This window comes from Schistocerca americana, chromosome 10, assembly GCF_021461395.2.
Source record: "Schistocerca americana isolate TAMUIC-IGC-003095 chromosome 10, iqSchAmer2.1, whole genome shotgun sequence".
In the NCBI taxonomy this organism is placed as follows: Eukaryota; Metazoa; Arthropoda; class Insecta; order Orthoptera; family Acrididae; genus Schistocerca; species Schistocerca americana.
Window position 1 is genome coordinate 91,525,136 of NC_060128.1, and position 13,459 is coordinate 91,538,594.

Consider the following 13,459-nt stretch of genomic DNA (forward strand, 5'->3'; position numbering starts at 1 on the left):
CTTCAGAGTGGTTGGTGGGTCACGTCATCCATAAACAGCCCTTTCCAATCTATCCCAGGCGTGTTCGATAGGGTTCATGTCTGGAGAACATGCTGGCCACTCTAGTCGAACGATGTCGTTATCCTGAAGGAAGTCATTCACAAGATGTGCACAATGGGGGCGCGAATTGTCGTCCACAAAGACAAATGTCTTGCCAATATGTTGCCTATATGGTCGCACTATCGGTCGGAGGATGGCATTCACGTATCGTACAGCCGTTACGGCGCCTCCCATGACCACCAGCGCCATATGCTGGCCCCACATAATGCCACCTCAAAACAGCAGGGAACCTCCACCTTGCTGCACTCGCTGGACAGTGTATCTAAGGCGTACAGACTGACCGGGTTGCATCCAAACACGTGTCCAACGATTGTCTAGTTGAAGGCATATGTGACACTCATTGGTGAAGAGAACGTGATGCCAATTCTGAGTGGTCCATTCGGTATGTTGTTGGGCCCATCTGTAACGCACTGCATGGTGTCATGGTCGCAAAGATGGTCCCCGCCATTGATGTCTGGAGTGAAGTTGCGCATCATGCAGCCTATTCCGCTCATTTGAGTCGGGACGTCTCGTGGCGGCATGAAAAGCATTATTCAATATGGTGGCGTTGCTGACAGGGTTCTTCTGAGCACAATCTGTAGATAGCGGTCCCACTGCAATAGTAGTCCTTGGGCGGCCTGAGCAAGGCATATAATCGACAGTTCCTATCTAACTGTATCTCCTCCATGTCCGAACAACATCGCTTTGGTTCACTCTGACATGCCTGAACACTTCCCTTGTTGAGAGCCCTTCCTGGGGCAAAGTAACAATGCGAACGCGATAGAACCGCGGTATTGACCGTCTAGGCATGTTTGAACTACAGGCAACACAAGCTGTGTATCTCTTTCCTGGTGGAATGACTGGAACTGATCGGTTGCCGGACTAATAGGCGCTGCTCAAGCATGGTTGTTTACATATCTGGGTGGGTGTAGTAACATCTCTCAACAGTCAAAGGGACTGTGTTTGTGATACAATATCCACAGTCAACTTTTATCTTCAGGAGTTCTTGGAACCGGGATGATGCAAAACTTTTTTTGATGTGTGTAATTTTGTAGCAAGAACACAAAACTTTTAGTAACAATGATTTTTTTCCCTTTAATATCTAAAAGATTACTCACAGTAACAACAAAAGTCTTCATAGAATAAAAGCACGGAGATTAAAAGATACTCTTAGGAGCAAAGATATTCACACAACATGAAACCAAGCACCACCGTAGGAGAGAGGAAACACACAGTTCTATTTACTTTAACAGTCGAAAGTTCTGGAAACTATAGGGAGTGAAGGGGGAATATTTCACAAACCTCAAGTTCCGCATTTTCTCAACCGAAATTGACTGAGAAGGAAAATGTTTTGTATTACTTATTGAGCGCCCCTCGTAGTACCATGGCCTACGTGACAACCGATACCCTACGTATATTTTTTATATTAAATTAGTTGTATATTACCGTATGTAAATTATTTTTCACACAACTACTTAATAAAATCATGAGTTCTCCGATTGTAGGCCTTCAGATATAAGGGCTACCTAAAATAAAGCAGCTATTAAAACGCTAAACAGACAAGAGCGAAGCGTTCTACAAGTAAGTAAACTTTTCAACACTTCTGGGGAAATGGTTTTGTTTTCAGTGAGAGGCTCAGACACATTTGTTTGGCCGGAGAGTTGTAACCTGTCTTGATGGTAAGGTAACAAACCCTCGACTGATGAACAACATTTAAACCCAACGACATGTCGTACAGTGCGAAGACCATGGTGAATTTTGAAGTTTGAGCATTTGGAAGACTACAGAGGACGATTGATGACTAATATCTCGTAAAAATCAAGGAGCCGGGATTGTGCTCTAGTTACAATATGTTCGTCTCTCTCTATGTAGCCCAACTGAGTCCATACGAAGGGTAAGATAGAAAATTACAATGGACAACTCGCTCAAGAGGCGTACAATCAATCACATTGTCAACTGCAACCGTTAATATGCAAACGAGAAACTTTAATAAGTTTTACAAAGTAAGTTCCATCGACTATGCGTTTTAGGTGACATGCGGAGTAAGATTTACGCATGTGAACTGCCAAATTCGAAAGGTTTTCCGACGCGCCTCGGAACTTTGAAATCGAACTTTGACTGTAGAAGATGAAATGACCACAGCAGTCTGAAGATCTGATGAAAATTCCGTATACTGTTTAAATCCGCTGAACACTGCAATGCATTATCAATCTGCACAGCCCCCTACGTTGAATAACTTTTCGTTGCCAAGTCATCGTTTTAAATAGTAAATTTCGAATGTGACACAGTCATTTTGTTTTTCGTGTGGATATTTCACTGCTTGTTAATTATCTAAGGTGTATTACATGAATCTTCAGTGTAGGCAATGTTACAACATATTTCGCAATTGCGGTCGACTACTTCACAGTTGAAGTATGGTACAGTAGGCGATTGTCTTTACAGTGGAAGTAACCTATAGAGATGGTGGTCTTGCATTTGAAGAACTCAGTTGCTAAGCTCGTTCATATTACTGGCTGGACTACTTGCGGAGTGCGAAGGTGTGATAATCTTTAACATTTTCTACTGTAAACTCACTTCAGTAATTGTAAGAGAGCAGCAAAATTTCGTTGCCCCGTCTTGAATCAGATTCGTTACGTTGGCAGCTAATTGCTGCCCAACACCGCGAATAAACAAAAGAGTGACTGACATAATAATTTGAAAGTGTTTGACGGTGCAGTGGTAATCAGCGCTTCTGAAAAGTGGGAAGGAGGAGGTGCTGTGCTTTCGTAGAAGTGAAAATATTTGGTGCGTTTCCTTTAGAGTGCGTTTTGGTTTACCTGCAGCGACTAGTTTTCTCAAATTGCTATTTTTTCCCCCAATTCGAAACGAATTTTGCAGTGTGATATTTAGTCTAGTTTGTACTACTTCGAGAGTAGGCCAGATAATTCGAATGTGGCCTACGTAAATGTAAGCAAATTTCAGACAGCCTGAATGAATTCTTTGCCAAGTGTGCATCATCCGCACCCGGGCGAGGAGTCACGTGAAACCGTTTTCTCTCTCTCTCTCTCTCTCTCTCTCTCTCTCTCTCTCTTCTTTTCCTCCCTTCTACTTTTTCTTCTGCTGCTGGAGAATACGTTCTGTTTGGCACAAGACTGTTCTGATGTTATGTAATTGCTGATAAGCAGTTTGAAACGAAATCAGAAAAAAATCATCGTCACATATTTATTATCTTTACCAAGATTTCAGCAGTTCTACAAAAGGGTAATATCCCTTCGAAATAATAGGGTCTACAATTTTTAATTTAACTTCACGCAGTTTGTCACTTTTTTGTACATCAGTTTAAAATGATTTTGTTGGACAGTGAGTGCGGCGGCTAGTTTTCATAGGCAGAAAGTAAATTTTCTGTGGGTAGTAAAGGTAATATTAATACTGAGAAAGAATTTTTTGCGAGAAGTAGTAGTATAGTATGAATAATGGTCGTTCTCAAAAAATCTATACATACTGGACACTCACATGAGTGGGATCCAAAGCTTCCGTTTATGGATCACCTAGAATTTGTAAAGTGCATTGATAATCAGAGTCTAATGTCGTTTCCCCTATAATCAGTAGACATGTTTGTGACAGAATATAATCCTTCATATCAACAAATAATTTTCGGATTAGTCTTAATTTCTACATCCATAGCCAGCTTGTGTAATATATTTTAATGCATTTCATAAATATTACAAGCCTGGAGACAGGAACCAGGTTAAATCTGAATGTGTACCCAAAGAACTCTGCCAAGCTATATATTAAAGTAGTTTACATCAAGATGATTGTTGAAGTGTTTTTACTGTGTTATTTAGACAACTGTCATTTTTGTCACCTGTAAAAATTACCCAAACATATAGACAATGATAAATAAAATGAAGACAGAAAAGTAATATGTGTAACCAAACAAAAGTGATGTAGCCTACATATGGGTTGTAGGTTGTATACTCATTAATGTATTAGATCCACAGTTATAAAAAAGGGTTTCCCAGTAGGCCTTCAACAGTCCAACTTTAATTTATTCCATCATTCTCAAAATTAATGTGGAAGCTGGTATGATAGCCTTTAAAATGATATTGAGAGTTGCTTGGGCCAACTCAACCTACTGGTACCTGATGTTGGTTTTGTACTGTAGTGTCACGATAATCTGACATGTAACATCATATGTACCCAAAAAGGATAAGGATAGAACACTGGCACTAACTTTCTTGTGTAATAAATATTACATTTTGCAATGTAGGTTTTGACAGATTGGTCTGTAGCATAGACCAAGGCCTTGATTAGGCTGGAAGCTGACCGTTCGTTTGGGAGTTGGCGAAACCAGTGACACTGACTACAAAATGTTAGATGTGATGTCATGCTGATTAGTAGTGTAGCCTGATGTCTAGGTTAGATTAAAAGATGGCAGTTTGGTTGATGAAACAGTATCGAAGACTTCTGTCAATCCACTTTTTTACCGTGTCCTTTCACATGCAAAACTGGTGCCTCATCTGTAATAGCTTCACTTTTGATGGAACATAAAGTTTCTTCTTTTCCTCAATTATTGTTTCCCACCGGAGAAACAACTTTTGTGAATAAACAGTATTCCTGTTCTGTGGCAAAGGGGTGAGGCCTGAAGTATACACTGAGCTGTCACATAGATTTTCATATGCTACCCAAGATTAGAGGTGTGTACATTCAAATAGCCACCCAACTGTCTAATTATGGAAGCAAGGTAAAAAATTAACCCTATGTATGTGATGGTGTTCAGGTTTTCATGGATTTGTTTGGTTACATAGTGAGTACTTAGGATATCAAGAGTACATCTGCTGCTGTGTTGTCCCACGTCAAAAAGACTATTTGGTGCTGGTGGTGGCGGTGGTCTTCAGTCCAAAGACTGATTTGGTGTAGCTCCATTGTAGTCTATGCTGAGGAAGAAACTTCACCTATGCATAACCACTGCTACAAACTACACTTCAAAACTACTGTTCTGTTTGTGTCTGTGCTTTTTGTTAATCACATTTCACTTCTATACAACTCCTGCCAAATACTTGATAACACTGAAATTTATATTTGATGCTAACAGATATCTAGTTTTCATAAATACTTTGGGATAATGGAAGCATCCAATTCCTCACTTCTGCTTTGACCAGTGACGTCGTCAATATGGCGGAAACTACCATTCACAACAACTCCCATACCGCTCCTATGACGTCATCATGTAAACATGACAACAAACACGAAAATAGATCGAAAAACCACCAAACAGATATTCCTCCAATAATATAATGAAACTAACGGGACAAGCGGGGGAAATTGGGGGTTTTTGGGTCGGGACAAACTAAATATAAACACACGCCACTACACTAAACGACAAAAAACACTAAAATAAGAAGACATCACAACCTTCCCAAATTCCAATACACACACAATCCACTGGAATCGATCACTTCCTTTTACCTATATAGGTTAACAGAAACAAGCGATACCACACTATAAATCTCAAAACTTTCACCACCAACACAGTTAACCCTAACACAAAAACACCTAGAAAATCAAAACTGTAATCTAACACTTCCCTTGACCTGTTATCCTTAAGACATCTTCACATATAGCTCTCCCTGGTCCGAGATGCTGGAACTTTAGTAAGCCTCATTTCTTCACAACACATTGAACTTTTCACGACTTCAGCCAACAGGCCAAATAGCTGAAGAAATTTTGTTAGAGACAACACACTGTCCCCCTTCTTTGCCGACACCCGAAAACTATTGACCTTGTCAGTCATATCCACACCTACCAAAGACATAAACAAAGCAATTTACCAAAATTCACATGTGACGAACAGGAAAAAAACTACAATAATGTCGACATAACAAAACTAAACTCGTTAACTCACTGAACAATATTCCGCTGAAAGCACAGTCACCACCGATACCACATACGCGCAATGCTACCGCGCAAATGAGCCCCATAAGCCACATAACATGCTACCCATAAACACACCACCTGAGAGAACCACCGACCACAAAAATATGCCACTTATAAACACACCACACACGTAAACAAAAAACATCACACTAACACACCACCAGAGAGCACCACTGATCACATCAAAACGACACCTACAAACACGCCACTCTCACAAACTAAACTCCGTACCATCATGACGTCACGCACCACAACAGCCTTACGTCACGAGTCAAAGCTGATTGGTGGAATCAGACCCTTCCATTGACCCAATACTTTGCTATTTCAGTCTGAATTCTGTATCTACTATTTTAGTGACAAATTTTCTAATTGTAGTTCCCTCACATCACCCGATTTAAAATGACTACATTTCATTACTGATCGTTTACATTTTTTTATGTTCATCTTATAACCAACAAGGCACTATCTATTCTGTCCGACTGCTCTTACAAGTCCTTTGCCATCTCTGGCAGAATTAAAATGTCCAAGACAAATCATAAAATTTCTCCCTGGATATTAATTTCCTTAAGATTTTTCTTCTAGAATAAGTGATTACTGCAGGTTGTTAGCAGTGGTAAACACCAACTTCTCTGCAGAGTTGGTAAAGGATGCTAAACATATGTTCATCAAATTATTTCAGTCACCAAAGTTTGAAAAATTGCCATGGCTATTTTTTCCCAAACTTGGAGCATGAAAATGGTGAACAGTGTAGTCTTGCAATTTCAACTGTGTGTTGGTAACAAAAAGTTGTGCATATAATCCAGGTATCCACCATAGGTGACCATTAGTTTGTTTTAATCTGTTCTAAAGTTGGGTGAAAATATCATACAGCTTGCATGAAATTATGCAACCTGCCTATCACTTGTAAAACCACAACTTTTTTTTCCCTAAGACTCAAATTTTTCATAGGTTGATTTCATGTTTCAGTGAACATTTGTGCAAAATTTCATTCAAACTGGAGGTAGGGATGATTCCTAAAATGTATCCACTTGATGGTCAATGACTCTAGTGTTAAATCTGTGCAGTAACTCAAGTTACTCCCGCAGTAAACATGATAAGATTGTCAAGCATCTGCATCCTGTGGATTAGTAGATGAGTGGATTATGTAACATACTGTTATCTTGCAGTGGGCTAAATTCAGCAGCTGCTCACAAGTTCCAGCAGTGCAGTTGCTGGTGGGGTAGATGTTCCAGCGTTGCTTGGAGTAGCACATTTGTCACAAAAAAGATGGCGCCAAAGCTGGAAGATGTGACATTCTTCAATGGGCATAAAATGCCTATTGTTGGCCTAGGAACATGGCAGGTGAGATGACTGAAGTTTATTCTGAAACTTATTGCTGCAAGAGACAAATTGCAGAAAAATATAAGCTATTTTTAAAAAAGCCAAAATTTGTCAGTTTTATTTGTTTATTTTCCATAGAAAATTACAAGATTTATTTTCAGTTGTGAATGTATGATAGAAATTGTAGGAAACAATTGCGAAACTACAGTGTATCTCACTTACATATAAATAAATGGTACAGCTGAGTAGATAATCTACTCCTCATGTCTGTAATGCTATAAAAACAAGGATAATTCCATTTTTATAAGTAAACAAAGTTATGTGAAATGGGTCCAGTGTGTAATAATTATTTTAGTTTTTACATTTAATTTTGGATGTAACTGTTCTTGGTTATTTTTCAGGTAAGTGATAGTAAGATTAAATTTCTAGTGTATTGATGCAGTTGTGCAGTTGATATGATGCCGTTTTCCATAGTTGTTGACTGAATGCAACTGTAGTGAAATTGCCAGTGGAGAAGAAGCTAAAAGTTATAATGATGCCTTGCAGAATATTGAGATACTCATTTACATGCAGTAGTTTTGTGTGTGTGTGTGTGTGTGTGTGTGTGTGTGTGTGTGTGTGTGTAGTCTCTTGCCGTCTTTTGGTGTTACCTTTAGCAAACATTACCCTAATTTCTTCACTTTGATACTGAAATAATGAGTGAAACAGCTACTAGCTACTACAGGGTGTGGTGTAAACAGTGACCCATTATATTCAAGCACAGCCTCATTGTAGATTTATTCAGTCACATGTGAAATTTATCAAAAATTCATTGCAGTTTGAGAATAAAAATAGTGTCTGCAGTCTTTTGTTATAAATACAACTTGACTACCAGCAACATGTTTGGTAGGAAGTTCAAAGAACCACTTTCAGACAGTTTGTAGACCGTTCCACTCTTTAATAGCATGTGGGAAAAATGTACTCTTAATTTTCTTCAAGTGAGCTCCGATTTCTCTTATTTTATCATGATGTCCATTTCTCTATATGTAGGGGAGAGACAACGAAATATTATGTCTTTTGGAGGAGGCTGTTGGTGACTGAAATTTCGTGGAAAGAACTCGGTGCAACAATAAGTGGCTTTGTTTAAATGCCTAACACTCCAACTCGCTTAACATATCATGACTCCCTCCTTCTGCTTTGCAATACTACAAAATAAGCTGCCCTGTTTAAAGTTTTTCAGTGGTCCCCAAACCTATCTGGCTAGGCTCCCATGCCACGTAACACTCCAGGAGAGGATTAACCATGCTAGTGTAGGCTGTCTTTTTATGGTATTGTGAATGTATAGTGTTTGAAAGGATATTTACAAACTTTGTTTGGTCACATCTTCCTATTGAGCCAGTTTACATAGTGTTGTTTGTGAAGGCACCAATGTTGGCCCTGCTTGACGTTTAAATTTGTACTGCTACCCATTTGTATCCTCCCATCCAGCAGTTGTGCTGAAGTCCAGATATGGGAATGTGTCCTCTAACATATCTTCTCTTCCTGCCACCCTTCTGAATTCAGCATACTTAACTAATCCACTGTTCTTCTTTTCAACCATTGTTGCTTGCTTGTGTTGAAATTGTTAATTCCTCTCCATATTTTTCTACATATATGTTTTTCCTCTTTAGCCACATTACTTTTACTATGTTTCATTCCCTTCACACAGGACAATACTCAATACGTAAGTACATTCCTTGATTACTCACTCAAAGCTGGTTCTTGAAACTTTGCCGTTAGGCTTCCATGGCATAATTTACTTCTGTCTTTAGGTGCCCACCCGGTCAGATTTCTACCAACTCAGCTATCAGAGTACGACCTGTGACCCACCCTCACAGCATTACTTCCACAGTACCTTATCTACCTTCCAAACTTCACAATAGTTCTGCACGTGTTGAAGAACTAAAACACATGGAACAAACAATTCCAGGGTTAAATTTCACTATGGGCCATGCATCTGCTGCTCTTGTTCGTGGTATAGTTTAAATGTTGGCAATACCTGTGCATGTGCGATTGGTGGCAGCCAATTGGAGACACGTTTGTAGAGCAAATGACAAACTGTTAGCCAGAAGATACAAATAACTGTTGTTATTTCTGCACATGTGTTTTTGGCTGGATATTGACATTTGTGATGTAAACAAACATTAGGTTATGTAATTTTGCTTGTGGTGAAGGACACACATGAATTACTGGCATTATGTAGGCAGCCCTTTCATCAGTTCTTAATATTGCATTTCTAGGCTTACACAAATGTGGCAAGAATAAATAAAAACTACTTATTTATTCCTAAAAACTAACTACCACAACAAAATAAAATGAATTTAAATTCCAGAATTAAGAGAAGCCCTTGCTTCTGTTGGAGTCTTTTAAACAGGGCAAAGCTACTCAGAGGTTTGACATAGCAATATCTAAAGGCTCAAATAAACAAACACTGGAGGAGAGACGTTCCTACAAGATATTGTTAGGACAATGTTCATATAGGCAAAATATGTACACATGAAAAGGGGGAGGGGACTCGAGACAAAGATGGACTCACTTGGTGGTGAAGCGTTGAGAAAAAGAAAAACTCATTTCTGAGTGTGCTTGGCAGTAGAGAGATAACAGAAAGGTCAGGTAAGAAATGGTAATATGAGTTGTCTGGTACTTCCGGCACTCACTAGACTTCACTGCATTGATAAACATTTCACTGCACTTGGTAATCGAGGGGCTGATACTGGGGGAACGGACCTGTGTCTGTCAGATTTTGAAAGAACTGCAAGTAAATCCTCAAGGAAACGAAGCTCGAAGGGGTATGGGAGGCATGGTATAATCCCTCTCATCCACCAGACTGACAGGAAACACGGAAACTGAATACAGGCATGAAACTCTGCTGTTAATGCAAACTCCAGTAAGGCATGGCTGCTATGACATGAGCCTCTTGGTTATGTTTGAGGGGCTGTTTCTCCCAGAAAATGTGGCGGTCGAAGACCTGCCTGCAGTGGAAGTGACCAGCATAGGCGTTGGAGAACATGGTGATACATTGCCCATAAGAAGTTTCATTAATTTTGGCCTGTGCCGCACATAATCTGCTGCTGTTAGTGGAGGCAAATTAAGGGAGTCAGCACAGTGATATACAGATTCAGTCATTATGATGTCTTTGTCTTATATCAATGTATATTTTGATTCCTTTCATATACCTAAAGATTATCATTCTTGACAGGATCTGTAGAATGGATTGATGGATGGATTGATGGATGGATGGATTGATGGATGGATGGATTGATGGATGGATGGATTGATGGATGGATGGATTGATGGATGGATGGATGGATGGATTGATGGATGGATGGATGGATGGATTGATGGATGGATGGATTGATGGATTGATGGATGGATGGATGGATGGATGGATGGATGGATGGATGGATGGATTGATGGATGGATTGATGGATGGATGGATGGATGGATGGATGATTGACTGAAGGAATGGATGAATAAATAAAAATGGGACTTAATGTATGTCAAATTATATATTGTACTAATGAAATTTTAGAGTCATATTTGTTGAACTTTTGTAGGTATATAATCTGGTGTGCATGCGTGCATACGTACTAGTTGTATTTTTAATATTTAAAAACTGGAACTACTTTTCATTGTAATCATTATGCTTTTTACAGTCTTCCAAGGGTGAAGTTGGGCAAGCTGTTGACGTCGCCTTGGAAACCGGCTACAGGCACATCGATACAGCTTACGTATATGGAAATGAAGCAGAAATAGGACAAGCTTTAAAGAAATGGTTTGACTCGGGGAAACTGAAACGTGAAGACCTTTTTATTGTAACTAAGGTGAGTAAGTCAGCATTGCAGTTTCGTGTACTTGGTCAACTTGTGAGATGTGCTCTTTTTAACAGTTGGTGCATAGTGTGCTATTTTCTCTCGATGCCTTGGTGCCCCCACATGACCTACAGTTGCAACAACATGTTCAAACTCCTTCTATCATCCACAATAAATTTGCCAAATATTTTACTGGCATTGACGACACCATTATGTGTGCTACCGTTTCACTTGCTTTGTCTCTATTGGAGGTTACTAGCTTATGATCACTTGGTAATTCATCCAGTGGCTGATGCATTTCACTGATCAGATCAGCAATGTGCATATTCCGTGATCCCGTCACTGAGAAGAGACAGTGGATTGACCCCTGCATACCAGTGTTTACATACTGAAACCATGCATGTGTACCTTTCTAGTATGAAAGTTGATGTCAATTTTCAAGACACATCAACCCTTACCATCAACATAAACTGAAGTTCTTTGAACTGTATAGACATCAAACAAGTAATGACTTGTAGACAGAGGTGCACATAAGAAGCTTGAGCTGCAAAACTCTGACCAAACAGGCTTCGGTAGGTACAATGGTACTGACTGTGGTCAGCACACTGATCTCCCGGCCAGTGTCAGTTTTTGTGACCAGAGCTGCTGTTTCGCAGTTGAGTAACTCCTCAATTTGCCTCACAAGGGCTGAGTGCACTCCACATGACAACAGTTCTTGGCAGACCCAGACGACGGTCACCCATCCGAGTGCTAGCCGAGCCTGACAGTGTTCAATTTCAGTGATATGATGGGAACCTATGTGACCACTGTGGCAAGACCATGGGCTTGAGCTATAGTAGTAATCTGAAATGTAGAGAAGGTGGGAAATGTATAGTGTTCTACAACAGAATACTCGAGGTGAGCACTAGAGGTCAGCAGCTACCAATAATACTGACAGTTCTGCTATCACAACACTGGTTATCTAGGCAGTTGACATAAAAAAACTTTGGTTTTGCATGGTAGTCACTCATCAACAAAATTAATGTAAATGTGGTCTTCTCACTGCCTTGTGAACCAAGACACATTTTACTGTTGCTAAAAACATTGTTATACTTTATATATTTGTATAATATATAGACTTTCACGGCTGTGCATATGAAGATGGAATACAAAGTACACGACTAATAAGCTGTTACGTTTAACACTGCAGCTAATGCATTTCCTTTATGGAGACTTGCCAGTGTGCCCGGCGATGGCACGCATTGTGCGGTCTTGCCTCAACAGATCCTGGTGTTGTCATAACTAGCTGAAGTCTCACAGTTCAGCAGCAGTGCCTAGTTGGGGGGGACCTCTCGATGAGGTCAGAGAAGCTGAGCCGTGCATTTGACAGATAACTAGTATGGAGATTCCACTGGTTGAATGTACAACACCGAAGGGACGCTGCCACTAGTTGAGCTGGAAACACGTGAAGTGCCACGTCTTGTTTAGGCAAATGACATTTCACACTCCTTGTGTGGTACAAGGTACCTAGATAAAAATTTAAATTGGAATAAACATGTTGGCTACCTGTTAAACAAATTATGTGGCTTTGCATTTGCTATGCAAATATTAGCTGGTGCAACAGACGTGCATACAAGGAAAATTGCACACCGCAGCTACTTTCAATCAGTTGTAAGGTATGGTATCTTTTTAGGGAAAGTCAAGCAATATATTGCGCATACTAAAGTTACAGGAAAGAATAATAAGGAACATGTGTACTGCCCATCCAAGGACATCATGTCGCCCACTGTTTGAAAAACAACAGTTATTAACAGTTCCCTCCTTATACATCTATGATACTATCATCTTTCTACACAGCAATTTAGAGTTATTCAAGAAAAACTGTTTCAATCACATTTATAACACGAGAAACAAAGACAATTTTATGCTTCCCACTCATCGCTTAAACCTGTATGTGCAGTCTCTCAGTATACGGCAATGAAAATTCTTAACAAGCCAAAAGGAAAGAATGTTCTGAGTATGAACCGAGAGACACTGAAAAGAAAGCTATATGATATACTTGTCAAACACTGCTACTACACTGCTGAGGAGCTCATGAAGGATGTACAGAACATTTGAGCAGGATAAATTAACATATAGTCTTGTGTGTAAATGTAGCTGTCCTTCACAAAAGGGAGGAAAGAAAAATAAAAGTTATATTAATGTTAAAATTCCTTGTACCAATTAGGTCTAAGTTTTGTTATCCATTTTTTTGACGTTTCCTGTACACTAATCATATGATTAGAAATTGTATGTTATGAGACAAATAAAACACTATTCACTATGTGCAGGCATTA

At 39.5% G+C, this 13,459-nt stretch overlaps 1 protein-coding gene across 5 annotated transcripts in view; it reads left to right on the forward strand.

Annotated features, from left to right (window-relative positions):
• The first annotated feature begins 2,490 nt into the window (after window positions 1–2,490).
• Window positions 2,491–13,459, forward strand: part of LOC124552586 (1,5-anhydro-D-fructose reductase-like) — a 51,559-nt gene continuing 40,590 nt past the window's right edge. Inside the window, exons 1-3 of one of the 5 annotated variants that reach the window (XM_047126907.1) lie at window positions 2,491–2,615; window positions 7,161–7,335; window positions 10,989–11,156. In XM_047126907.1, the coding sequence (XP_046982863.1) occupies window positions 2,539–2,615; window positions 7,161–7,335; window positions 10,989–11,156 (420 nt within the window). In that variant the 5' untranslated portion in view covers window positions 2,491–2,538. Of the gene's footprint in view, window positions 2,616–2,748; window positions 2,863–3,008; window positions 3,025–3,180; window positions 3,319–3,359; window positions 3,475–7,160; window positions 7,336–10,988; window positions 11,157–13,459 lie in introns of those variants that run through there. The other 4 variants (XM_047126908.1, XM_047126911.1, XM_047126909.1 and 1 more) reach the window with 4 other exon arrangements.